The 25,170-nt window shown below is 39.7% G+C and overlaps 1 protein-coding gene across 1 annotated transcript; it reads left to right on the forward strand.

Annotated features, from left to right (window-relative positions):
• LOC150081242 (ceramide synthase 1-like) lies at positions 1 to 24,315 on the forward strand. The gene is made up of 6 exons (XM_090379470.1): positions 1 to 256; positions 5,596 to 5,758; positions 8,108 to 8,285; positions 21,901 to 22,062; positions 23,442 to 23,628; positions 24,289 to 24,315. The coding sequence occupies exons 1-6, from the start codon at positions 29 to 31 to the stop codon at positions 24,313 to 24,315; spliced, it is 945 nt and encodes a 314-aa protein (XP_090235596.1). The 5' UTR covers positions 1 to 28.
• Positions 24,316 to 25,170: the final 855 nt, after the last annotated feature.

A 25,170-nucleotide genomic window follows, 5' to 3' on the forward strand; every position in this document is an offset into this window, starting at 1 on the left:
CGACGACTACCTTCTATCTATCCACATCATGAATGGTGCTGAAGTTGATTGGGAAGTCAGTCCTGATTGCGGAGAGTTTTTTACAGCTTTTGTTAATTTTACTCATTATGCTCTTTTCGAAATAAACCTCGTGGACGTATTCTTCGCAGACATTCTTCATATTCTGAGAGTCGATTTAAGATTTATTTTTGACGTCTTCCTTGCTACGCTGATTACTGCATGGTTCAGATACTTCTTGGACAAAACATTATTCAAGGTATGATACTTCTTAGTTGGTTACATATTTAAGTAAATTTATTTGTCTTCACTATATTGGTTCGTCCTCTTGCATGTAATAACTCCTTGGCAGTTGGATTTTCATGTAATTTTATATTTCGATCTTTTCAAGCCTCTGCCAATTTCATTAAACGCACAGTTTACAATTTTCTGAAGCTCCAGGATCCGCCACTACCTACAAACTACACTGGGTTGCAAAACTTAAGGACCAGTCAAGTTTTCACCTGTAGCTTCTCATAAGATTGGCCTGGATATGGGAAAAGCATACCAAAGGAACCTCGTGAGGTACAGAAATGATGAAGGAAACAACGAAAACAAAATGATACAGAGGGACTTTATTCAAAAATGGCAACATAGCACTGGCTGCCATGATATCGATGCATCACTGCCAAAGATGGAACAAAGGAGAAGAGTGGTCCTCAGTAGGATTTATGGCCACCCCTAATGTCGATGAAGGCTTTGCACCGCCTGTCCGTACTTACAACAACGTTGTTGATAAGTTCTTGCGGGAATATCGTCCATTCCTCTGTCAGCGCCATCTTCAGCTGGTGAACATTTTCTGGTGGGTGTAGACGTGCCGCTAGGCGTCTCCGCAGAGCGTCCCATATGTGTTCGATGGAACGGGCAGGTCAATCCATACAATGATTGTCTGCCAGGGGCAAAAGTTGATGACGTTGAAGAGCGGATATCATCTTTTAAGGGCACAAAAGGTGATATAGTTGTACACGTTGGCACTAATGATATTAAGAGTAGGAGACCGGCGGAATTACTTAAAAAGTACAGGTCACTGTTGAAAAAAAGCCGTGAATTAGGGTTGAATTTGAAAGTGTCTGCAATTCTGCCCAGACACGATAGGAGGGAGTATATGATGAGAGCCTTGTCGATCAATTCGGCCCTGGAAAGATTGTGCAAGGCTCAAGGGGTAGAATTTTTTTCAGTCTGGTCTGTGCTTTTTAACAGGAGAGACTGCTTCTATAGGGATGGGATACACTTAAATAGAAAGGGTGCAAGAATGTTTGCTGATGCTATCGAGGCAGTGTTAGGTGGGTCTGAAAACTGAGAGCTTGGGGGGATACAAGGACTAATAGTTTAACACTAGCCGTAGGCAGAGGTGAAGGTGATTCTTGCACAACTTCTATTAGAATAAGTAGCGACCAGGAGCGTGGGATGTTGGGGGTTTCAGGGACGGATGGCAGTCATCCTGAAATAGGTGGGTATATGGGATGTGTTAGAGTAACTAAGAATAATAATAAGTGCATGTATACTTGCATATATACCAATGCTAGAAGTATAGTAAATAAATTTGATGAATTTGAAGTGTTGGTCAAGACATCAAAGGCGGATATTGTTGGGATAGCAGAGACGTGGTGTCACAAAGATATAAGGAATGCCGAACTGGAATTTGGGGAGTACAATGTGTACAGAAAGGATAGACAGAATAGGAAGGAAGGAGCTGTTATGCTGTTAATTAAGAAAAACATAAAAACCAAGGAAGTGAAGCCAGTCGACATCGCTGGACAATGCAGTGTTCAGTCAGTTTGGTGTGACATAAGCACTGCTAAAGCAAAAATAAGAGTAGGAGTGTGTTATAGGCCTAATGACTCGAATGAGTACAATCAACAATTATACAGAGAAATAGAGTGGGCCAGTAAATCGGAATGTCTTATAATGGGGGATTTTAACTTCCCAGATATTGACTGGAACTTGTGGGTTGGTCACTCACACACTAGTCAGACTTTTGTGGATTTATTGGATGATTGTTTTCTGCAGCAGCATGTTCAAGAGGCAACCAGAGAAAGTAACACTCTTGATCTGGTTATCAGCAGTGATTATTCGGGTATTAAAAATTTGCAGATAAAGGAACCACTAGGTGGCAGTGATCACAGTGTGCTGAAGTGGGATTTACTTAAAGATTTAATTACCATCAAGGGTAAAGAAAAGGGTTTTTGCTTCCGTAAAGGTGAGTACAGTGGTCTCAGACAGTTTTTAAATTCTGTACAGTGGGACCAACTGACGATGTTACCAACAGTAAATTCTAAGTGGGAAGCATTCAAGGAATTAATCGTGGAAGCTACTAAAAATTTCATACCTATTAAGAAATATTGTTCAAGGTTTAGACCTAAATGGTTATCTAATTAACTAATGAGACTCGTAATAGAGAAGAAAAATGCATGGGATGCATATAAATTAACACGTGACACAGAAGCCTATGATAGCTACAAGTTGATCTGTAACCAAGTTACAAAGGAGGTTAGGCAAGCGAAGGCAGATTACGAGAAATCCTTGGCAAAAGATGCTAAGAAAAACAGCAAGGATTTCTTTACTTATATAAACTCTAAAAGGAAGGGGATGAATATGATTGGTCCACTTGACATCGGTGGTTCGACTGTTGATGATCCTGCTCAGACAGCAAACAAATTGAATTAGTATTTTGCATCTACATTCACACGTGAGGAATTATTAAGGTTTGAAAATGGCAGAAGGTTATCAAATTGCAGCAGTGTGCTTAATGATTTTGTAATAACTGAGAGCAAAGTGGAGGAGAAATTGTTGAAGTTAAACATAAGAAAGGCACCTGGGGTGGATGGGATCTATTAAGTTATATTAAAGGAGGCGGCAAAGGAAGTAAGCAAACCCTTAGCCATAATTATGAGAGCATCCTTGGACTCAGGGGAGGTTCCCACGGACTGGAGATGTACAAATGTATCCCCAATTCACAAAGGGGGATCGAAGGGTGACAGGAGTAATTACAGACCAGTTAGTTTAAATTCTGTTCCGGGTAAAATAATGGAGTCACTGGTTAAAGATGCATTGCAGGATCATCTAGACAAGACTGCAGCGATAATTCAGACACAGCATGGGTTTGTTAAGGAAAAGTCTTGTCTGACAAATTTGACAGGATATTATAATGTGGCTACAAAGGAACTGGATGCAAAAAAGAATTTTGATATCATATATTTGGATTTCAGGAAAGCTTTTGACACTGTTGCGCATGGAAGACTATTGTACAAATTGGAGCAGAATGGTATTAAGGGTAAGTTGCTATAATGGATAAAAGGATGGTTAAGTAGGAGAAAACAGAGGGTGGTAATCGATGGGTGCTGCTCTTCTTGGACTAATGTTATTAGTGGAGTCCCACAGGGTTCGATGTTAGGTCCACTGTTGTTTTGTGTATTTATCAATGATATTGATGAAGGTATATCAGGCTTAATGTCGAAGTTTGCAGATGACACAAAGGTTGGCAGGGTTGTTAATGACAGTAATGGCAGTGTGCTACTGCAACAGGATCTAGATAATTTGGGCAGATGGGCTAAGAAGTGGCAACTGAAGTTTAACCTTGACAAATGCAAAGTACTGCATATGGGTAAAAGTAACCCGAGAGAAACGAACCAACTGTGTGGTACTACACTTAAGGTGGTAGAAAATGAAAAAGACCTGGGAGTAATTGTGCAGTCAGATATGAAGTTTTCTGAGCAATGCAGACAGGCTGCCAGGGCAGGTCATGGGGTTTTGTCAATGATATATAGGAATTTTGCTAGCAGGGAGAAGGAGGTGATTGTCCCTCTGAAAAAGGCAATGGTCAGGCCACGCCTTGAGTACTGCGTACAGGTCTGGAGGCCTCATTTTAGGAAGGATGTAGACTTACTTCAGCGTGTAGAAGAAGGGCAACAAGATTGGTGAGGGGAATGAAGGGATCCTCTTACCAAGAAAGGCTTAAGTTCTGCAAATTGCAGTGGCTGGAGACTAGGCACCTGCGCGGTGATCTGATTGAGGTGTATAAGGCCTTGAATGGGTTGAGCACGCTGAATTCTGATGGGATCCTTCCACTTGTTCAGATTACGAACCTACGGGGGCATAAATTCAAATTAAGAAAGGACAGATGTAGAACATATGTGTGGAAATTTGCCTTTAGCCAGCGGGTGGTTAATTGCTGGAACAAACTTCCATCTCTCGTTGTGGAAGTTGATAGGTTAAATAAATTTAAGGAGGAACTAGACAGGCATTTGGAGGGAATGGTGTGATTTTTTTTTTTTTTTTGGCTGATGCTGCATAAGCTCGTACACTTGCTTTCTTGCATCAAATGCCATTGCTACTACTAATGGCCTCACTTTCCAAAAGCATATCAACAGCTGCACTGCAATGGGGTGTGGCGTTATCATCCATAAACACGAAGTCAAGGCCAATGGCCCCTAGGAACAGACGCACATGAGGAAGGATTACCTCAGTACAGTAGCGTGCATCGGTTACAGTACCGCCTTTCAGTATCTGGAGTTGTGTACGTCCATCCATGACAACGCCTCCCCAGGCGAGAACACCTCGACCGCCATATCGATCCCTTTCAGTGATGGTTGCGGGGTGATACCGTGTGCCAACCTCTCGCCAGATTAGCTGACGCCCAGAATCGCTGCTGAGACTGAATCTACTGTCATCAGTAAAGAGTACCTTACCGCATTGCGCTGCTGTCCAGTTCTTGTGTTCGATGCACCAAAAAAAACCCAAATTATGATAATAGGGTCCCATGTAAATGATTACATCTACCCATATTTATTTTGTCTGTAAATTGCGTGTGTTCTCTGGTCGATTTACCTGGATTAAAAATCCCCGGTTTCTGGGGGAATGACCTTGCTATCTACGCCTGAGACCGACTAACTCAGCCACGGAGCGAAAAAAGCCATTAAAGTTCCTCGCGTCATCGACGGGATTCGAACCCGGGCCTTTTCCACCCGGTGTGGGGAGGATGGTGACATTAAACTGTGCTACCCGCGCAGACTAATTAAGACCACTATCCGTGATCCTAATTATCAAATTTAATTTATTCACTTTCAAAGTTAATAAACGCTACATCAAGAAGAAGCTAAGTTGGCATGCTGCTGACCATGGAACAATAAAGATCTTTAAAAAAAATCATATTTAATAATCTCCTCATATTTTTTTCCACGGCCTTAATCCATATCTCTTAGACCTCGCTTTTGTCTCTCTTCCAAGAAGGCTGGAGGCCCATTTATTGGTTCACTCGGACCTTTTTATATGGCCATTTGTTAACTGTTTTGTGTTGGGTTGCAGAACTTTGTCTCGTGTTATCATAGTGAACCTTCCGAAACGTAAAGTGAATAACAAACATACCCTACAAGAAATCCAAAACTGCTCCTTCTTCCATAGATGGAATTATTTCGAAAAATAATCTTTTCCTTTTTGAAGATTTACCAAACTAGAAATTACCATTAAATTTTGAATTGCACTTTTATATTGATTACTTTGAGTTACTTTATTTTAGCGGTCATATCGAATGAAATAAATAAACAAATAATGTTTCTGCAGAAAATTAAAGAACTCTACCATCTTGATGAAACTGAATTGTTAACAGCAACTGAAAGCATGTGGAAATTCATATGTTATACGAGTTTCTTCTTGATCAATATGTACGTTGTTTGTGCATCCGGAACCATCAACTACTTGAAACATCCCAGTTTATGGAAAGAAGGTAAGTGATACTTCATAATAAAATCTGTTTCAATATATAGTAAAATGTAATGTTGTACTTGGTTGGTTGTTGTTGGATTTTAGGAGCATTGGCAACTAGGGCCAAGTTGCTTCGTATTTATTGCGTATTCTGAGTTCGATTTTCTGTTTGCTGGACGAAAAACTCGTGTTTCCAGGAGAAAAAACCATGCTATCCACGTTGTGAAAAAGGCCCATAAAAATTCCTCCAGTCATCGACAAGACTCGAACTCAGGTCTTTTCCACACAGTATGGGGAGGACGCTGATTCTACCAATTGCGATGAAACCAGAGGCGAATGGCTATTGTAACTAATGGCTCCCAATACCATGATTTTGAGAGTTGGATAGCCTTAGAAATTAATTTTGATTTAAAATGGAAGTGGTACGCGGGACTTCTTTCCTTGTACTTGCTTTTCTTCTTCTATATACAGACCTTTCGGTGTGCTATTAGGCGAGACTGTGTCTCTTATAGAACGAGTTGACGCCCTTGAGAAAAATTAAACTGTTGGCTCCACAGACTCAAGTGTCTAATTCTATGTTGTAAGACACTTCTCCTTGTTCCAGCTCTAGAACTGGATATTTTGATGCAGAATGCTGTGGTTCCACCGCAGTATTATTAGGGATTTCAACTGTAAGGGAAATTGAAAATGTAATATATAACAAAAAAGAAATTCCTAGAATATTTCGGAAATGTGTGGAAGATTCATGCATGTGGTGGAACATTGTTGATGATTCTATAATATTCTATAAAGTGGGAGTATTATTCAATAAATTAGGTGTTTCATTTAAAGGAGTACAAACTACCATTCGAAGATTCAAGGAGACTGGCAGTTTAAATGACAACCCACAATCATGGGGACCGCGCGTAATAACGGAAGTACAAGATAAGACTATAAATTTCAGGAAATCGAAAGAAACAGCTGGTTTTAGCTGAGAGCCATCAACATCGGACAATTGAAGAGTGGAAAAACGTACCTTGAACGGATGAATCGAAATTTGAAATAATTTGGATTCAAGCATAGAGTTTATCTGAGATGATCAACTGAAATAAAAATTGTGACACCTTGTTGAGTGCCTATGTCTAGCACCATGGCGGGTCTATTATGATTTGGCGTTGCTGCCGTTTTTCTGGAGTGGGTGACATCTTCAGAATTGAAGGAATTTTAAGAAAAGTCGATACTCCAGAACGAGACTGCAGGAGTTTAAACCAAATTGTGCGTCAGAATAGAAGGTCCAGTATGCAGAAAATTAATAAAAATCCAACTTAATCAAAGGAAAGACACATTTCCACCCGAAACTATGCAGTTAGAGTTGAAGAAGTATTTGGAAATTGTGTGCCACTTTTTAATGCTAAAAATGAAAAAATTGGAATGGTGCCGCATGCATCCACACTATCTCAAGTCCACCACTAGAGGTGGTATCATGGTGATACCATGATACCACCTCTAGTCGCTTGAGTGGCGGACTTGATATAGTGTGGATGCATGGTGATACCACCTCTAGCCGCCTGGTGTGTACTGACTTCGCTCATACCATTAGAATTTCATGTTGTAACCAACGATTGTCATCCTTTTTTGTTATATTGGAGCTACCCAAAAACAAACTCATTGATTTGACTGTTTTGCTGGACGAAAATACTGAGTTTCCCCAGGGAGGGACCTTGCTGTCTATTCCCAAGGCCGACTAATTCTGCCAAGGAGTGATAAAAGCCAATAAGGTTTCTGGAATCATTCACGAGATTCGAATCTGGCCTTTATCATCCGGTATGGGGAGGAGTGTCATTATAACCATTGTGCTCCCCGCGGACTATGAATATCATCCTGTCGTATCTGACCAACTCCACCCTGAAATGCTTTATTTTTCCCTTGTTGCAATTGATCTTTCAAAGCATAATTGAAGAGATCCAAATCCAATTGGGAATGTCCGGGATATGTTGCTTTTCAGTCCTGTATCGAACATAATACAGCAGCTAACATATATCCTGATGGAAGAATGGTCAAATCAGTGGCTGGACTCCACTGACACCTAGTGGAATCCATGCCACGACGTGCATGCTGTAATTCGAACAAAATTTGGCCATCTTCTTATTGTATAAAGGTTTCTAATTCTTTGGTTAGTGAGAATAATAATCTAGATCCAAAGAAACTGAAACAAGAAATAATAAACTCAATAATAATATAATATAATTTTATAGATAATATAAGTGAAGTAATTTCTAACACCAAACTGTTTGTTTGTAAACAACAAAGCAATTTTGTGTTTACTTCATATAATGGTATGGTTTATTAATGTATTGTTTACAACTAAAAATTAACTTTTTTCGTCCCTTAGACTACAAGTCAAAGGATCCAACTCTAGGTATGTACACCATCCAAATAATGGAGTGTGCTTTCTACATTCATGAGTGTTATTCTCTTCGATATTTGTACATATGCAGAACGGATTCCAAAATTCAAATTTTCCATCATGTGCTGGCACTCATTCTGATGACTGGATCATACGCATGTGGGTAAGACTTTAAGCTAATATTTTCGTCTATGATGACAACTAATTAGTCTTTGTAATTAAAGAATCCTGGTCCGTGCTGTCTATGGCCAGTTTGAACTAAAATTTGGTTATGTATAGTCCACAACATGAGGAAGAGAATAGACAATATACAGTTCATAGATCCTCCGCTAGGAATATCAGTGTTAATCATGACAGCTGCTTGCAACCGGAATGAGATCGAATCCGCGAAACAGCAGAAGGTATCCTCGAGTATCTTGGACTGGTTGGACAGAAGGACGTCCCAGAGTTCGGCAAGGGAACAAGACACTGGCATGAACAGACGAATGCTGCGTTCCACATTTTTTTTCTAGGATTGATGTCAGGGTGGGGGAGAAATTTGGTGATCAGCGAAGCACACTAAATGCTGACATGATCCTTGAACTGTTCCTGCACATAGTGGCATAGTGTTTGATTAAGGCGCCACCGGTGGTTTCCCACAATGCGCAATGGTGCTCTTATGGTGAAATAAGAGCACCATTTATGTAACGTAGGGTAATGTTATGTTCTGTTGTTGTGTCTCTGGCTACTTCGCCGCAGGGCCCCAGGAGACTCCACTTATCCTGTTACCACCACCACTGGGAGAAGGGTCATGTTGCCCATCATACTGTGGTTGGTCTCCGCCAGAGTCACCTGAGCTTGCTGGACGGAGACCATGTTAAAAAAAAGTTACAATGAGTGCAATTGGGTAAAGAGTGTGCGCAAGAGGGTGGAAACAGGTGAAAATATGTAGGAGGAAGAGGAAGTGTCCCCCAACTGTCATTGGAACAAGGTTCCGTCAGGCGAATGGGATTTGGATATTCCTCAGAGTGGGAAGGAAAGACATGCAGCAAGAGCGTAGCACATTTGTCGCACTGCTCCTAGCATGGTCCTACCAATGGGAGGGAAGGAGACAACTAATCAATTCAGTGGGAGGTTTATCCAGTTATAAAGTCAAATCACATTCATTTCATAGTCCCATGTTAAATTTCATTTGCCACCTCTCAGCCCATCTGCTCAACTTTTCTAAATCCTGTTGCAGCAACTTACTGTCATTGGTGTCATTAACAACCCTGCCGACCTTTGTATCGTCTGCAAACTTGGACATTAAACTTGATATACCATCATCAATATCATTTATAAATACAGAAAACAATAAAGGATCCAACACTGAACACTGAGGAACTCCCCTAATAACATTAGTCCACGATGAGTAGTGTCCATTGATTACCATTCTCTGTCTTCTCCCACTCAACCGCGCCTTTATCCATAATAGCAATTTGCCTCCAATGTCACACTGCTCCAATTTGTGCAGCAGTCTTCCATGTGAAACAGTATCAAAAGCCTTTCTAAGATCCAAATATTTGAAATCAAAATTATTTTTTGCATCCAGTTCCTTTGTAACCACATCATAGTATCATTCAAATTGATCAAGCAAGACTTTCCTTTAACAAACCCATGCTGTGTCTCAACTATAACTGCAGTCTTGTCTAGACGATCCTGCAGTGCTTCTTTAACCAGTGGTTCCATTAAGTTTCCTGGAACAGAAGTTAAACTAACTGGTCTGTAATTACCTGCGTCTCCCTTTGATTCTCCTTTGTGAATTGGGGTCACATTTGCACATCTCCAGTCTATGGGTACCTCCCCTGAGTCCAAGGAAGCTCTCATAATTATGGCTAAGGGTTTGCTTACTTCCTTTGCTACCTCCTTTAATATAGCTGGATGGATTCCATCCACCCCAGGTGCTTTTCTTGTGTTTATCTTCAACAATTTCTCCTCCACTTTACTCCCAGTTATTATAAGGTTATCTAGTTTACTACCAGAATTTAATACACCTCTGGCATTCCCCTCGCTGAATAACTCCTCATGTCTGAATGTCGATGCAAAATATTCATTTAGTTTGTTAGCTACCTGAGCAGGATCATCAACAGTTGACCCATCAATATCAAGTGGACCAATCTGATTCATCCCCTTCCTTCTAGAGTTTACATAAGTAAAGAACTCTTTGCTGTTTTTCTTTGCATCCCTTGCCATAGATCTCTCGTAATCTCCCTTCGCCTGCCTAACCTCCTTTGTAACTTGGTTGCATATCAACTTCTATCTATCATAGGCTTCTGTGTCATGTGTTAATTTGTAAGTATCCCATGCATTTTTCTTCTCTGCCATATGCCTCATTAGTTCATCTGACATCCATTTTGGCCTAAACCTTGAACAATATTTCTTAGTTGGTATGTAAAGCCTAGTTGCTTCCAAGATAAGTTCTTTGAATGCTTCCCATTTTGAATTTGCTGTTGGTAACATCATCAGTTGATCCCACTGTATAGAATTTAAATACTGTCTCAGTCCATCGTAGTCACCTTTACGAAAGCAGAAACCCTTCCCTTTACCCCTAATGGTAGTTACCTCTTTGAGTAAATCCCACTTGAGTACTCTGCCACCTAGTGGTTCCTTTATCTGCAGATTCTTAATGCATCAAGAATCACTACTGATAATCAGATCAAGAGTATTACTCCCTCCAGTTGCCCCGTGAACATGCTGATGTAGAAAACAATCATCCAATAAATCCACAAAAGCCTTGCTAGTGTGTGAGTGACAAACCCACAAATTCCAGTCAATCTCTGAGAAATTAAATTTCCCCATTCTAAGACACTCTGAACTACTGGCCCACTCTATTTCTCTGCACAATTGCCCATTGTACGCCTCATATTCATTTGCCCTACAACACACACCTACTGTCATTTTTCCTTTCCCAGTGATTATGTCACACCAAACAAACTCAACATTGCATTGTCCACCAACATCAATTGGATGCACTTCCTTAGATTTTATGTTTTTTTCTCAATTAACAGCATAACCCCTCTTTCCCTCCTGTCCTGTCCATCCTTCCTGTACACATGGTACTCTCCAAATTCCAATTCTTCATTCCTTATATCTGTGTGACACCACGTCTCTGATATCCCAACAATATCTGCCTTTGATATCTTGAATAGCGCTTCAAGATCATCAAATTTATTAACTACACTCCTAGCATTGGTGTACGTGCAAGTATACATGCACCTGTTTCTACTCTTAATTACCCTAACATAGCCCATTTATTTATTTGTTCCACTATGACTCCCAGCAGTCGTTGGAATCCCCATTGTCTTTCTTTCCAGGCTGCTGCTCAATTGCATTTCAATAGAAGTAGCGCAAGAATCACTTTCACCTCTGCCAGTGGCTACTGTTAATCTATTAATCCTTGTATCCCCCCAATCTAGCAGTTTTCCGACCCACCTAACTCTGCCTCCATAGCATCAGCAAATATTCTTGCACCCTTTCTATTTAAGTGTATCCCATCCCTGTAGAAGCAATCTCTCCTGTTAACAAGCACAGACCAGACTGAAAAAAATTCTCCCCCTTGAGCTTTGCACAATCACTCCAGGGCCGAACTGATCGACAAGGCTCACATCATATACTCCCTCCTATCGTGCCCTTGCAGAATTGCAGACACTTTCAAATTCAACCCTAATTCATGGCTTTTTTTTAACATTGACCTTTTTACTTATCAAGTAATTCCGCCGGTCTCCTACTCTTAATATCATTAGTGCCAACGTGCACAACTATATCACTCTTTGTGTCCTTAAAAGATGATGTCTTCTCTATAACGTCATCAACCTTTGCCCTCGCAGACATACCCTGGTTCTGTTCCACCTGTCCTTTTTGCACAATATATTCCCCGTTTCCCTGATAATAGAGTCACCGACTACAACAAGTTTCTTTGGAACCAGCGCATTCTGCTTTGGGAGTGCCTCTGTGTTCCGTGATGTTGATGTGCAAGCTCTGGCATTGATGTGGGCAGCTGAGAGCTTGTTCCCCCCCCCCAATTTAAATCCTTCGAGGGCATCCACGCTGTCCTTCAATCTCTCATACAGGTCCATAACATCGCTGAGTTGGCGCCTGATTTTCTCACACTCCTTACATCGCGCACCCACAACGACATTTCCCTTGGCAATATCATGTCCTGTTTCGGATTGTCCACAAACATCAAGCAAGCAGTGCATTTCAAAAGACTGTGATTCAGAGGACAACCACGCCCCTCAATTCTTCCCTGAGCCACAGCACTCCCTTTAGTTTCTGTTTTTTTTTTATCATTGCTCTGTTTTTTATCAGTGTTTAAAATGCAGTTGTTTATTGATATTGTAATTACTAGTCGGTAATCAAATCACAAAGGAGGTTAGACAGAGAACACAAATTAAAAGAAATCTTTGCATCTTTTGCCAAAAGATGCAAAGAAAAACAGCAAAGAGTTCTTTACTTAAGTAAACTCCAGAAGGAAAGGGATGAATCCGATTGGACCACTTAACATAGATGGGTTGACTATTGATGATCCTGCTCAAGTAGCTGATAAACTGAATGAGTGTTTTGCATTTACATTCACACGTGAGGAGTTATTCAAGGAAGGGAATGCCAGACGTTTATCGAACTCTAACAGGGAGTTAAGTGATTTGCAATAACTGAGAGTAAAGTGGAGGAGAAATTGTTGAAGTTAAATATAAGGAAGGCACCTGCGATAGCGAGGATCTATCCAGTTATATTAAAGAAGGCAGCAAAGGAAATAAGCAAACCCTTAGTCATAATTATGAGAGCTTTCTTGGACTCAGGGGAGGTCCCCATGGACTGACGGTGTGAAAATGTATCACCAATTCACGAAGGGGATTTAAAAGGTGACACACGTAATTACAGACCTGTTAGTTTGACTCCTGTTCCGGGGAACTTAATGGAAGTACAGGTTAAAGATGCATTGCAGGATCATCTAGACAAGACTTCAGTTATAGCTCGGACACAGCATGGGTTTGTTAAAGGAAAGTCTTGTCTGACCAATTTAATTGGATACTATGATGTGGACACAAAGTAACTGGATGCAAAGAATAATTTTGATATCTTATAGTTGGATTTCAGGAAAGCTTTTGATACTGTTGCGCATGGAAGACTATTGTATAAATTGGAGCAGAATGGTATTAAGGGTAAGTTTCTACAATGGATAAAGGGATGGTTGAATGGGAGACGACGACAGTGGTAATCAAAAGACACTGCTCTTCTTGGACAAATGTTATTAGTGGAGTTCCCCAGGGTTGGGTGTTATGCCCATTGTTGTTTTGTATATTTTTCAATGATATTGATGAAGGTATATCAGGTTTAATGTCCAAGTTTCAGATGATGCAAAGTTGGCAGGGTTGTTAATGACAGTAAAGAGAGTATGCTACTCCAACTGGATCTTGATAAGTTGGCCAAATGGGCTGAGAAGTGAAAACTGAAGTTTAACATTGACAAATTCCAAGTACTGCATATGGGTAGCAAAAAACCGAAAAGAAACGTACCAACTGTCTGGTACTACCTCAGTGAAGTGGAAAGTGGAAAAGACCTGAGGGTAATTGTGCATATAAATATGAAGTTCGCTGAGTAGTGCAGACGGGCTGCCAGGGCAGGTCATGGAGGCTTGTCAATGATATATAGGAATTTTGCTAGTTGGGACAGGGAGGTGATTATCCCGTTATACAAGGCAATCGCCAGGCCACACGTATAGTACTGTGTACAGGTCTGGCGGCGTCATTTTAGGAAGGTTGTAGAGTTGCTAGAACGAGTACAAAAAAGAGCAACAAGATGGAAGAGGGGGAACAAAGGGGTGCTCTTACCAAGAAAGGCTTAATTTCTGCAAATTGCTGCGCCTGGAGAGTATGCACCTGTGATGTGATCTGATTGAGGTGTATAAGGCGTTGAAGACAGGATATTAGAGCTGGAAAAGGAACTAGAAAATGTGAATTGGAATATCATCGGTTTGGCTGAAACAAGAAGAAGAAATGAATCACTTATAAGTTTATCAAGTAGAAATCTGCTGTACACCAATGGAAACAGTGAAAGGAGTGAAGGTGGAGTTGGGTTTCTGGTCCAAAAAGATATAAAATACAACATTTTGGAATTAAAAAGTACATCACCAGGGGTGCCAAGACTAATTCTCACGATTTCTAAAGGTATGAGCTAAAGGTTATAATGAGTTATGCACCAACATCGAGCCATGCCATGATGATGAAGAGTTGAAGAAATGTACTCCGAAATTGAGGGACTTCTATATGAACAGAAAACCCACTACACTATCATTATGGGGGACTTCAATGCTAAGGTTGGAAAAAGACTAAACAGTGCAGAAAGGGGAACTATAGGAAATTTTGCAATTTGTGAAAGAAATGAAAGAGGTGAAAGTCTTGTGGAATTTGTAGAATCTCAAGGATTGTCAGTAATGAACACTTTTTTTAAGAAAAGGATGAACAGAAAGTGGACAGGGAAAAGTCCAAATTGATTAACAACTAATGAAATCGACTTCATCCTCACTAATAGAAGATATATCGTGAATGATGTTACCGTTCTGAATAAGGTAAATGTTGGAAGTGATCCCAGAATGGTAAGGTGCACACTTGATATAGATGTAGGAAAGGAAAGGAAAGGAAAGGAAAAAAGATGGCTCGAGTAAATAATACGAATGTCTTTGAGATAACAGAAGAGGAGTATTTTCTGGAACTTAAGAAAAGGCAGTATGTTCTGGAACTTAAGAACAAGTTTGAGCTTCTGCAGACTGCTCAGGACCAAGATATCGACGAGGAATATTACATCTTTCTGAAAGTGTTAAAGCCCAAGAAACCTATAGGGAAAAAGAAATCCAAAGAAGGAAAATCAGTCAAGAAACACTTGTTATGATGAACCAAAGGCGACAAATGAAGAGCAAGATAAACACTCACAAGGAGAAAATTGAGTGTACTGAGTTGTGCAAAGCCATCAGGAAGAGACTCAGAGAGGACATAAGAAGATTTAACACAAGAAAAGTAGAACAAGCATTAAGGGAAAACGAAGGATTTAAATCAGCAGCCATGAGCAGTAATACAGAAAGACAAATGATACTGAAACTGAAGAATAGCAATGGTGTACTTATAAACAGCAGAGAAGGCATAATTCAAATAGCAGAAGACTACTATAGAGAATTATACAAGGAGCGAGGGAATGATACCAGCAGTGGGGAAGATGGATTGCAAAGTAGCAACACATACGACATACCCGATATTCTTCCTGAGGAGGTAGAACATGCATTGAAGAAAATGAAGAATCAGAAAGCCCCCCGTGGGAAGATAAGTTACTGTAGAGTTGTTAAAATTGGGAGGAAGAGACATAACACAAAAACTGGCAAGGCTCTTCACAAAGTGCATTAGAAAAGGTGTGATGCCTAAGCAGTGGAATAATTCAATCATAGTTTTGCTGCATAAGAAAGGAGATAAATTGGAAATTGGAAATTATAGACCAATTAGCTCGTTATCCCACATCTACAAGTTGTTCAGGAGGATCATTACTAACAGATTAGAAAGAATACTTGATGAGAATCAACCGAAAGAGCAAGCTGGCTTTAGGACAGGATTCTCAACTATGGATCACCTTCACGTAATATCACAGCTAATGGAGAAAGCAAATGAATATAAAACACCATTATGCCTGGAATTTGTGGATTATGAAAAGGCATTTGACTCCATACAGCATAAGGCAATGTTTCGGGCACTGGAAAGACAAGGCATAGATACTCCATATATTATGATTTTGAAGAAAATATATGAGAGTGCTACATCCTTTATTAGACTACACAAAGACAGTAGCACATTTAAAATCGAGAAAGGAGTTCGTCAAGGAGACACAATATCTCCGAAGCTGTTTACTTCTTCCCTTGAGGAAGCTTTCAGAAGATTAGACTGGGCGCAGAAAGGAGTCAATGTGAATGGAGAGTACCTAAACCATTTACGATTTGCAGATGACATTGTGGTCATAGATCGGCTATCGAACTGAACTGGTATCAAATCTATCAGATTTGATACCAGTTCAGTTCGATAGCAACACCTGAACATCCGTTGCCACTTCTATTCCTCGCTACCTATACTTGGGAGGGGACTTCCCCCCAGTGTAACCTTGGGCGCTCTAAACGTTCCAGCTGTTCCTCCTTAGCGAACGCTATTTGATTGCCCTATAGTGCCTTCGGCAGTAGTTGCCCGCCCACGACCACCTGTTTAGAATAAAATGCACATTGTGGAGTTTCGCTTCGCTCCTGTAGACAACCGCCTGTCTTCTGGGGGAGAAAACTCGGAGGGGGTTCCCTCTTCGATTACGATGACTAGAAACAGAATTCGAACAACAAAAAACCCCAAATTATTATATTAGAGTTACCCGTAAATGATTACATTAACCAGTATTACATTAACCCTCACCATGTCTGTAAATTGCGTGTGTGTTCTCTGGTCGATTTGCCTGTTTCACTGGACACAAAAAACCCCAGTTTCTGGGGGAGAGAAACTTGCTATCTACGCCTGAGACCGACTATCGGTATGAATCGGTTTTAGCGTCGACTGTCCCGGCGGGAATAATACCGACTGAAACGGAGTGGAGAGCGAATGCGCTTTCCCTGGTAAGTCCACACAGGACTAAACCCCAACAGAAATTGCTGAAGAACCGGATGACATCAGACCCGGCCCAGCTTGTAAGAAACGAACAAAGAAGCCAGCACCCCCAAACGATAGAGAAATGAGAAGAAACAGCGAGCCTAAGAATACTCAACTAGTGATACCTACCCAACCGGACTTGACGAAGAGGCAGCTAAACAGAAGAGCAAAGGAACAACCAGGGTACTGGAGCCAACTTCAAACCTGGCACCCACTGTGCTCCCACTAACAGGAAATCCTTTTGAGAAAACCATGGCTATTAGAGGGACACTTGAAGAATATGTGGGAAAACAATCAAACGGAGTCACTGCTGCTATTCGTACTAGCCTCACCATTTTTAGCAAGGTGGAGTCGGTCATCCTTAATCTCTACATCGAGCCTGAGCGACTACAAGCCAAGCTAGAGGTCTTAACCAGAGAAGGAGAAATTCAAATGCAACAACGCTCCCCTACCTTCGTAGAAGAGTTGAGGAATGGGGCTAAAGCTGCGCCCCACAAATCTGACGAATTTCAAACCAGAGTCGAACGTTATCCTAATCAATCCCGATCGACACGTGGTCAAGGAGACCTTAACAAAAATCTCAGAACAAATGAAGATAATTAAAATCAAGAGTATCCGAAAGACTAGGCACCCAGGTGTGGCGATCGAAACGGAAACTAGGGAGAAGGCACAAAATATCCTTATCAATGCTCATATAACTAAGTTTGGATTAAGGGTGGAGGCTCCCAAGAAAAAATACCTTCAATTGTTTTGTTTGATACAAATCAGATCATGCCTGCTGAGGAAATCGCAGAGGAAATATATCATAAAAATGTCAGCCTCTATCTTCCAAAAGACGCAGTGGAAGAAGTCAGCCCAAAATACAAAACTAAACCAAAAACACATTCCAATGTAAATTGGATAGTCCATCTTTCTTTGAGGGCGTGTCAAGTTCTAAAAACTCAGAGTCGTGTATTTATTGGCTGGAGAAGCCACAGGTTCAAGGAATATATACACTGCGCTTTAGCCACATGTGTAACCAGTGCGAATCAACGTGTGGTCACTGCACCCAAAAAAGAGCACGAATACAGGGATTGCACAGCAAAACATGAGCCACCAATCTGTGCGAATTGCAGGGCGGTAAAGGCTCACCATCATGGAAACTATCCAGTATATCAAAAAACGAGAAGACTGTACCAATCAAGGACTGATTGTGGATAGATACTCCACCAATTTATCAACACCACGAGATAAATTTATCCAGCTAAATCCACAAAGAGCCAAGCTGTAGCTGACCAATTAAAAGTTAAAATGGAGGAAAACCACATTGATGTGATCCTGCTTCAGGAGCCTTACGTTTACTCTGGTGGGTCGTGGGATATCCTGCATCACATAAAACAGTTTATGTGATGCAGAGAATGAACTGCAATTATAATCAGGAACCCGGACTTCTTACCACAAAGATTATGTCACTATGTTCTGCTAACAGCACCTGCACACAGGTTATAACTTCCCTGTGTTCAGTAATTCTACTTTCCTTATGCAGTCATCCCGGCGAAGACAGCAGCAGCAACTACAACCTTCCAGTCTGTTCTCCAACTTCTTCTGGGGTGCGGAATACAGAATTCTAGGCTAGATGGCGATCATACAGGGACACCTCCCCCTGTAACTTTTGTTATTTAATGAATTTTGATTTGTTCTTTACTTACAGTAGTCGATTTGAATTTAATTTTGCTTAATGTTATAGAGAGTTTTCGTTGGAGTTCATTTAATATGGATCCAAAATGGATACGATAAGTAAACCCTCCGCAGATTTGGAAAGAGAGGGCACCCCTCCTTTATTACCTCCTCAAGTGCTTTCATCTCAATCTGAATTAAGAAAACTTATTGAGTTTAGGTATGCTCGAGGACCTGTTACAAGAGAGGTGTCAAGGATTGTTTCTGGTGGAAACACTCAGTCGCAATTGCAGTCTGATAGAGAGCTTCCCTTGGATCCTTCTGAGGTTAATTCTAAATCAGAATCCTAAAGCAGGTATTGATTTAGGATTGCAAACTTTGCTGATTGATAATGTACAGGATGTATCCTTAGTTTATTGGATAATGTTGTGAAGTATTTTTCGGCTTGGTTCCCTCTTAAGGATCACTAATCTCCGATTCTGATTTGAACGATAAAATATGCCGGATAAAGTTAATGACTGTGAATTGCAAATTGATTCTGCACGTACTTTTGCTGAGGTTGCTCGAGATGGAGCACAAACAAGGGAGAAGACAGAAGACAATGCTCTTATTTTTCGAGATAATGATAACAGTGATTCGAAGACGAGTGTTGATGTTAAGAACCTAATAACCAAGACCTTGAAATCTGAATTTAAAAATGTGAAGGTGAAATCTTTAAGATTAGCTAGGAATCGCTGTATTGTTCTTGAGACTGCTTGCAAAACTGATATGGAGCATATTTCTGCTTCTAGCTCTCTCGTTTCTGCTGGTGTTATTTCTGGAGCTCCCACGAAGGAAAATCCTTCACTTCTATTTATGACCTTCCAAAAGAACTGTCTAAGGAAAAAATTATTGAAGACATATATTGCAAGAATTTCTGGTTTTATGGAAGAAGAAGTTAAGCGTGATGTACAATTTCGTTTTACTACTAAATCTAGATTTCTATGAACTGTCCCCTGGGTCATTAGTTCTCCTCCAAAAATTTTAAATGTATTTCATCTATGAGCAGATTTATCTTGCTTTTGGATCACATAAATTTAGATATTTTACAAAGTGCTACTTGTGTTTGGGCTTTGGTAACACGACCCAACTCTTCACTCACGATTCTCCATTGATTCTAGTCTAGGAGTGGTCATGTCTATTCAGAATATCAGTTTGAAGAGGAACCGGCTGTAAAAGGCACGTATTTTACAGGTTCTTGCTGGAACATTGCCTTTGGACTTGATGGTGATTTTTACAGGTTATGTTACTGCATTTTTGGGATAACTATCAATACTGACTCTGATATTAATAAGGAAAAAGCTAGATGTTTTAATGGTCTTGTTACCAGAGCATTTTTTCCTGTCGTTACTTTCTTCTTGAATAAGAAGAACCAGAGATGGTTTTCTATGGGAATGTATTTGTCCTATTTATTTACTGGACATGGTTCTTTAAACGCGAAACTTTTCCACTTTCGGTTGTCTGACACGGATCTCTTTCGATGTGGTTGTTTAGAAGATTGGAAACATATTCTTTACGATTGTACATTATATAGCGATTTTAGAGAAAGATTAGTGGTCAATGTTGGGAGTATGACTTTAGGGCAGGAATGGATGTTTGTTAGAGATGAACAAACTTTGAATGCATTACAAGTTTTTACGCGAAGAGCTTCGAATAGCCAGTTCACTATTTCTAGTAGTTAATGGTAACAGACGGTCTCTGACTAACTCAAATAGAACTTTGGTGGGTTTACTATTTAGATTTATTGATAATATAATGTTATACGTTTTATATAATGTTTAATTTATGACTTCAATGTTATAAATTTTTGTTATTACTTTTACGCTGTGTGAGTTTTTAACCTCATACATTCTTTTATTTTATTTATCTATTGAATGAATACATGACTCTATGTATCGAGATTGGGTCATCATCATCCTGCAGCTTTCCTCTGTTTTGTGCAATGGCTATCCATTTACTACCCACAAACTCATGAATGTCATCTAACCATCTCCGCCTTTGTCTTCCAGGTTTTCTTCTAGCTCCTCTTGGGTACCATTCTGTTATTTTCTTAGTCCATCTGTCATCATGTCTTCGAGCTATGTATCCTGCCCAAGACCATTTTAGTTCTTTAGTTTTGATAAGAATGTCCTTTACTTGAGTTTGTTGCCTAATCCATGTGTTTCTCTCCTTATCTAACAGTCTGATTCCCAATATAATTCGTTCCATTCTTTGCTGTGTAGTTCTCAGCTTCTCTTCGATTCTTTTGGTGAGTGCCCAAGTTTCATTTCCATAAGTTCATGGTGGGGAGTTTGGTTCATTATTTTACGTTTCAGACAAACTGGGATATTGCTGTTCAGTATGTGACTATATTTCCTGAATGCTATCCATCCAAAATTTATTCTTCTCTTGACTTCCAGCCATTTATCATTATTGCAGCTAATAACTTGTCCCAGATAAGTATATGAATCCACCTTTTCAATTAGTGCTCCTTCAATAATTATATCCCTATACTTGTTCATCATTACTTTTGTTTTAGCCATATTCATCTTTAGTCCAAAATCCTTACTAACTGTGCATAACTGATTAAGATTTTCCTCTAATTCTTTGGGATCGTGGCTTATGACCACAATGTCATCTGCAAATCGTAAATGGTTTAGGTACTCTCCGTTCACATTGACTCCTTTCTGCGACCAGTTATTGGAAATCACACATCAAAGTTCCAATAACCATGCTTCCATGAGGTTACCATCCTTGTACATAATTTTATTACGGTTGATCTTGACCTTATAAGGCGTATCCAATCTTAGATGTTTATCTTATGAAGCCGTTTCTTGAACAATATGGCGATCATCTTCGTCAATTACTAAAGTGTGAAGTTTACAGAATGAAATCCTTACGTGGTAGAATATTTAGTTCGAACAGTCAACGGCATTCTATCTGGTTTGTGGGGCGAATTCATTTTATACCTTGTTTCTCATCTGAAGATACTATTGGAAATATGAAGATTAGTTTTATCAAGAAGACCTCGACGATATTTAGTTGCAGAAGGGCTCTTGTGTTAGAGCTCTTGTTAACACGATTGTATAAGACCTGGACTAGTTGTTAATGTTCAAAATTTTATTTATTTATTTTTTTAGGAAGCTTATAAGGTACTCAGTTGAGAGTTAGTTATGTGTATTTGAACTAACGTTCTGGGTGCCACCTTTATATTTAATAAAAATGTAATTACCTATCAGTCCAACCTCTCTTTTCCCTCTTTACAATTGATAAGATTCTTTATTTGTGCAGAAGCACAAATAAAGATTCTTTTGAATCCGTATCCTGCAAACTTATCTGTATAATTCTTTAGGAAACAAAATAAAGACCAAAAAATCACTTTGTAATAAAGATGGAACCACACTGAAAATTTTTCACTTTCAGATATATGCGAATGGGAGTTTTAGTTCTTCTTACGAATGATGCCAGCGACATCTTCATAGAATTTGGCAAAACGAACAAATACCTGATGAACAGAAATATGAAGTGGGCACCCGTCCATCGATGCTTCATTTATATATGCTTCTCCATGCTTTTAACCACATGGTAAGATCAAGAAAATTATTTCTCATAGTTTATATTGTGGTAGAATTTTATAACATAAAGGGTCTCCAATTACACTGAACAAATTACACTTAATTTCAGATCTAGTAGGATCATGTTTTTCTCGAATTACAGCCCCGATACGTCATGGTATTGATTCCACTAGGTCTTTGAGGGAGTGTAGCTTCTGATTTGAACATTCTTCCACTAAGATAATTGTCATTTGCTGTATTGTGGACAATAAAGAACTGCAAAAGCTAACTGCCCTTTCTAGCATATCTCAAGCATTCTCAATTTGATTCAGATCTGGATAATACCAGAGCAGATGTTGAAAATCTTGGGAAATGTTCCTCGAACCATTCAGACCCAATCCGGTTAAAAACGAAGCATTGTGTCGTTGGACAGATACGAGAGAAAAATATTCATTGGAAATAACACAACCTTCTAATGGTATGCGAAAACCCAATCTGCACCAACAGACCTATCATGATTACACTTCTAACTGCTTGAGTGGTAGGCATGAAACATGTCTGAATGAATGGTTCGTGCTAGGCATTCATACATACGTAGGCTTGTTTTAGGTGCATTAGTAACTTAGGCCAAATTGCGCCTTATAATGTGCCTGTAAATTGTGTATGTTCTGTGGTCTCTTTGCTGTTTTTCTGAAAAAAAAAAAACGTGAGTTTCCGGGAGAAAAACCATACTAACCTCGCCTGAGACTGACAACTCAACCACGTTTTTTTTAAAGGGCCTAAAAATTCCCCGTCATTGATGGAATATAAACTGAGTTCTTTTCCAACCGGTGTGAGGAGAATGGTGACAATGATGATCCTACCAATTATAAAAGAGAACCTTATCTTTGCATTATGCAAAGAGTCTCTTATGTAGTAGCTCCAGTACAAACACCATAATTAAGGTGATTCCAATTCTCATTAGGTCTCCAGGCCTCTATGATTTCATTGCCCTCGTGGGCAGCACAGTTGAAAGGGTTGTCGTCCTCCCCACATCAGGTGGAAAAGACCTGATGTGGGGAGGACGACATTAAGTTCGAGTAACGTTGGTGACGTTAGGAATTTTTATGGTCCTTTTCACATTGTTTCATGATTTTTTCTCCAGAAAACTTGTGTTTTTTTTACATACACCAAGTAGCAAAGTGATTGAAGAGCACACATAAACACAATTCTGTCGAAACCTCATAGACTTAGTTCCTTTGGTGCTTAATACAACCAACACAAATCCAATTAGCCATATTTCTCACATTTTGAGCAATATCAAGTTGTAGGTCATCTGGAAGATTCTGGAGTTCCTATTGTTTTAAAATTACTCAGATTTTGTTCCATAATTCTATATTAGTGACTCACAATATATATTTTTATTTTCAGGTTCTCGCTGAGGATGTTCGTATATCCATTAAGAATTGTTTATCCACTCATGACATCAAATTTTATAACAGAATCCTTTGGTTTCATCTCAATGGTCTACATAATTATTCTTCTTATTGCCAACTGCTACGGGTCTTGGGTACGTATTGCAGTAAAAGCAGTAACATTTGAATTGCCAAAATGTAAAGTAAGTGGATATAGTTTGAATGATTGCCATTTAATGATTTTGCCTCTCTCTCTCTCTCTCTCTCTCTCTCTCTCTCTCTCTCTCTCTCTCTCTCTCTCTCTCTCTCTCTCTCTCTCTCTCTCTCTCTCTGCTGAGGGATAAAACTGGCTGGTTTTCATTTACTGAATATTTTGTTCCTCTTGACTCAACCCTGTGAACCTTTGTTTCTTTGTGATACTTATGCTTCAATTACTTGCTCATTGCTCATTGTACACTCCATTAGTCCTCTTCAAACACTGTCTACTAGAGTTCAGAGAAGCCAAATGAACTGACATGACATTCTGGCCGATACCAGAGACAAATTATAATAAATCCTCATCGTGAGAAATACAAAGCTTGGACTGATCTCAAGATGACCAACAGTGGACAAGGCAAGTTAGTCGCCATCAAATGAAGGAGATATACCTCAGGATCCATCTATCACCAGGTCCTGATTAGAAACAGTTGTAATAATGTCGTGGCGGATGCAGCAAGGGTAGAGCTGTTTGCAATCTGTGATTGAGAGCTATGGCGTCTGGAAGCCAGAGGTTTTTCTTCTAGTAAGGATGGTTTGGTAGCAAATTTTTTGAGGTCAGCATCATTATTATTATTTTTATTTTATTTTATTTTTACTTGTTTAAGCATCTGATGAGGAATGAAGAGATTTGAAAGATGGTGGCAGCCTGGAGAAAGCAGATTGTAGAGATGGTTCTAAGTTGAGGAAGTGGAATCGTCCAGCCATAGAGATCCCAGAAAGAGGTAGATGTAATGAAGTACGGTAATCAAATGTACTGTAATAAGGAGTCTCCTTTCGTCTGTAAATAAGTAAGCCTAGGTAAGTGAGCCTAGTAATAACTAGAGATCCCAGAAAGAGGAAGATATGAGGAATCCAGTGATCAACTTTACTGTAATAAGAAGTCGACTTTTGTCTGTAAGTAAGGAGAACCCAGTAATAACTAGAGCTAGGACCATCGCTGTGGTACGGAGCTGGAGTGTGATCCTATGTGTAAACCCCACTTGAGGAGGCAGAATTCTTCTGCAGAAATTTTTTGTTTTATCATCTCTGGGCAGGTCAATGAATCTTTTCCACAACCCTCACACATAAGGCCATAATAATGGATTGTGTAAAGTCTATTTTATACCTCCCACTACTTTATGCTGCCGACCTGCCCAGAGATCCAAACCCATTATACCGAACACCTCTGGGATGAACTGATCGGCTTTGGGCCAATCGAACATGCGTCTAATAAACAAATCAATGTATCACCACAATTAACAAGGAATGATCCAATATATCGCCTTCTTCTTCTTAGAAATGATTTATATAATCTGTAATTCAAGCCAAAGGTGGACTGACATTATTGAACTTTTTATCAATAAAAGATTCTTGAAAATCCAGGTGTCCACTTATATTTGGATATAATTTTATAATAAGCATTTTATTACAGTGTTTTGTAGTTAGTCAAAATGTATGAAGATAAAGAAAAAAAACACTTATGCATGCATTTTATTTTATAGTTGTTA

Source organism: Mastigoproctus giganteus, chromosome 8, assembly GCF_048544385.1.
Source record: "Mastigoproctus giganteus isolate SK-2022 chromosome 8, ASM4854438v1, whole genome shotgun sequence".
Lineage (NCBI taxonomy): Eukaryota > Metazoa > Arthropoda > Arachnida > Uropygi > Thelyphonidae > Mastigoproctus > Mastigoproctus giganteus.

What these genes read in the sequence shown, in the direction of transcription:
- LOC150081242 (XM_090379470.1), top strand. Translation starts at nt 29, where the DNA reads ATGAATGGTGCTGAAGTTGATTGGGAAGTCAGTCCTGATTGCGGAGAG. An exon ending in TGGACAAAACATTATTCAAG is followed by an intron (nt 257 to 5,595) that starts GTATGATACTTC and finishes ATGTTTCTGCAG; the next exon opens with AAAATTAAAGAACTCTACCA. An exon ending in ACTGGATCATACGCATGTGG is followed by an intron (nt 8,286 to 21,900) that starts GTAAGACTTTAA and finishes TTTCACTTTCAG; the next exon opens with ATATATGCGAATGGGAGTTT.